General features: G+C 47.9%; 1 protein-coding gene across 1 annotated transcript; it reads right to left on the minus strand.

Moving 5' to 3' along the window:
- Positions 1 to 2,049: 2,049 nt before the first annotated feature.
- LOC123430896 (RING-H2 finger protein ATL39-like) lies at positions 2,050 to 2,815 on the minus strand. Its single transcript, XM_045114728.1, has one exon. The coding sequence runs from the start codon at positions 2,578 to 2,580 to the stop codon at positions 2,050 to 2,052; it is 531 nt and encodes a 176-aa protein (XP_044970663.1). The 5' UTR covers positions 2,581 to 2,815.
- Positions 2,816 to 3,465: the final 650 nt, after the last annotated feature.

Here is a 3,465-nt window from a genome sequence, read left to right on the forward strand (position 1 = left end):
GCCCGGCCCTTGCTAGTATAGACGGAGTGGTTCGCCTTCTTCCACATCACCGTCGAGGCACGTCGAAGCTGCACATGGAGGTGCCGGAATATCTCTCTGTCATCTGCAACATTGTCAAGGGGCTCAAAGAACTGCGCGTGAACCAGATCCGCATGTTTAAGATGACACATTCAGTTGATCTTTGCACGTCTTCGCCCTTTGTAAGTCCTCCTAAGTGCTTCATCAACGTGGGGGGATTTTTTGAAGCCTAAACACAGAGAAGATGATGAGTTGGCCAACATTGAAGCTGTATACAGATGCGATAGAGGTTCAATCAATCGCCAACGCATTCACACTTCCATCCTTACGGGACATAAGTACACACAAGAAGTTTTGGAGGGTCATGAATTGAGATGTAAAAGAGATTTTCGGATGGAGAAATATATATTCCATAATTTGGTTAAGTGCTTTCGAGAAAGACGACTTCTACAGGATTCTAGGGTTGTTTCCGTGAAAGAACAAGTAGCAATGTTTTTATATACCCTTTCAGTGAATGCAAGCAACCGTACTCTTCAAAGGCGATTTCAACATAGGGTCATACTTCTGAAGCCTAGAGCCACTAGTGTCAAATTCAAGAAAAACTTAGCTAGGACTACAGTTTTGGCAAAGTTGTGTCGTGTTCCTTGACAATCACAATCTAGTGAGAACTTGTAGCAAGCTAGTATGTGAGATTGAGAACTTGAAGCAAGCTAGTACGTGAGATTTGCTTTGAATGAAACATCTCACATATACATAAAACCGGAAGTATCCATGTGAGAGTGACCTCGGTGGTGCACAGAACAACACTAGAAATTCAGAAAGAAAAAGGCATGGCAACAACGGAGTGATCGGCCGACCAAAGTTCAAGAAATCGACAATGTCGACCATCCGCGACCTTCGGCGAGTGCTTTTGATTCCCCCAGGCGTCGGTCGTCGCCAGCGGCCCAAACGCGGAGCTGCTCCTAACATCCTCGCCTTCTCCTCAGCAACGGCTGGACGACATTGAGGGTTCGGGTTGTGTGTCACGGCGCCTTCCGCGGGTAGCAGCGGCTAGCTATCTATTCCATCACAGACGGAGTTGAGCGACATGCACACTCGGAACGGCATGGCCGTGCGGAGGAAGAGGTTGGCGGTCGACGTGGAGAGGCGGGAGGAGCAAATGGAGGGAGGGTGAAGGACAGTCTACTAACCTTTGGTCTTTCCGTCGGTGTCTTTCCTTCCCCATGGTCGTCCAGGGGAAGAAGATGGCGGCGATGGCGACGGTCTGGGAGCGATGTTTCTGATTAGATTGAGAGAGTACACGGGAAGAAGACAACGACGTCCCAGCCCTTCTTTCCGCCTTTTGTGTTTTTTAAAAAGAGGTCTAGGGTTCTTTCTTTTTATGCAAAGAAGAAAAACATAGTTTTTTCAATACTGTAGTTTTAAAATCACAATTCTTATAGGCAACCAAAAATACTTCGAAATTTTTTTGTTATCAAACAGGACCTTAATCTCTTAATCTCTGCATCGGTTCATGTATATGCGATGATACATGGATCATGATCGACCGGGGTATAAACAGTGACGCTAGACTCGGGTGCTTGACGCGTCAGAGATATTTACTCTCGTGGTTAAAGAAATGTTTTCCGCGCACTTGGTCGCTTAAACATCAGGTGTCGTTGTGGTAGTGGCAGTGTATAAAGCCTTAATCTTATCCTTATCTGGCCACTCTTGAACATGGGACTGAAAAATGTATTGTCCACCACAAAAGGAATTTTCATGTACTTTTCAGCGGTGCATACGTGTCATCCACCCCACAACTTCCTCATCTGACTGGCCACAATTGCAATACATCATGTAAGAACTTAATTACAGATCAATTAAGTACAGAGTGATCTGGAGAACTTCTTCATTCATCATCGCCAATATGCACTACTTAATCAAGTAGGATTACAGTTTACAAGCCATGATACAAAACTATCGACCCCGATAAAAGCAAAGCTAACACAAACATTCTGTACTCAACCACACTCATGAGAGAAGTACCTCGAGCTATACCGGGCTCTCCAGGTCCGGCGCCCGTCCGGCGGCCTCCGCCGTCATGGAGCCGTGCTTGGCTGCCGGAGCCGGGAGGGCAGGGCGCGCGCGGCAGACGGGGCAGGTGGCGTGCGCGCCCAGCCAGACGTCGACGCACCCGGCATGGAACGCGTGGCTGCACCCGGGCAGGGCGCGCACCGCGTCGCCGTCCTGCATGGCGCCCAGGCACACCGCGCACTCCTCGCCGGCCCCGCGCGGCTCCGCCTCGAACATGAACACCGGCATGGCCGCCAGCGCCGCCTCGTCGAGCCCTCCTCCGGCGCCCCTCTTCCTCGCCGCCGGCCCGGCCTCGGGGCCGGATGCCGCCCGGCGCACGCCGTCCCGCCCGCTCCACCGCACGTACAGGTAGTTGAGGTAGAGCACCGCCCCGTACAGCGCGAGGCACACCGCCGTGAACGCCGCCACGAGCTCCGCCGTCCCGCCGAGGCTCCACAGCCCCCTGTGCTGCGGCTGCTGCTGCTGCTGATCCGACGACGCCGTCGACATGCCGGTCGATGGATGTCACTCCACTGGCAGAGTGCCGTTCTTGCTTTGCTCTCTCTGTTGGCTTGGTGCGAGCAATGATGGATTTGTATTTTTGTCTTGTTGGTGCGAGTAATGTGATGGCCGATGGTGATTGAGAAAGAGTTAAGTTATGTTACTTTTTTTTTCCGGGTCAGTTGAATTAGGAGTATGTTACAATGTTCTATCAGTGAATATATTATACTTGCCAAGTTCGTTACCAGAGCATTTACTACTCGGGAATCTATCCAGTGGCCAACTCCACACTCCGGTCTTCTTCCAGGTGCCAGCACTTGCCTCTCAAAAAAAATTGGCAGGACTTGGGATGAAGCCGAATAATAACATGTTTATTTACTCTCTTTGTTTTAAAATAAATGCCTCAATTTTATACTAGCTCTAATATAAAATTGTACTAAACTCAAAACACTTATTTTAAGACGAAGGAAGTATAATTTAATGATGAGAGTGGAATCTTCAAAATTATATCCACATCATAGGTGCTAGTTCGGGTAATGTTGCACAAGCCTAAAGAAATTCCTCTAAAAAGGGCACTTGACACAAACCTAATAAATACCTGATTTGACACCATAGGGCTTAGATGCGTGGGGAAAATGTATTTTAATGGAGATAAATTCCAAGATTCCATATAAAAGAATTCTTTTTGAACACCATATAAAAGAATAGAAGGATTACTTGTTCCAGCTAAGAGATACTAGAATCGTAGATAATAATTCAGAACTTTACATCTTTGCAACGCATAGTTTTTAAAAATTTGAGTTGCATGTGGTGTACGCCCTGGGAGTAACACTACACCTACACGTATAAAAAAAATCCCTACTGATTGAACCTTTGGGTTTGAGAATATCTTCC

The sequence above is a fragment of the Hordeum vulgare genome, chromosome 2H (assembly GCF_904849725.1).
Source record: "Hordeum vulgare subsp. vulgare chromosome 2H, MorexV3_pseudomolecules_assembly, whole genome shotgun sequence".
NCBI classification, from domain to species: Eukaryota; Viridiplantae; Streptophyta; class Magnoliopsida; order Poales; family Poaceae; genus Hordeum; species Hordeum vulgare.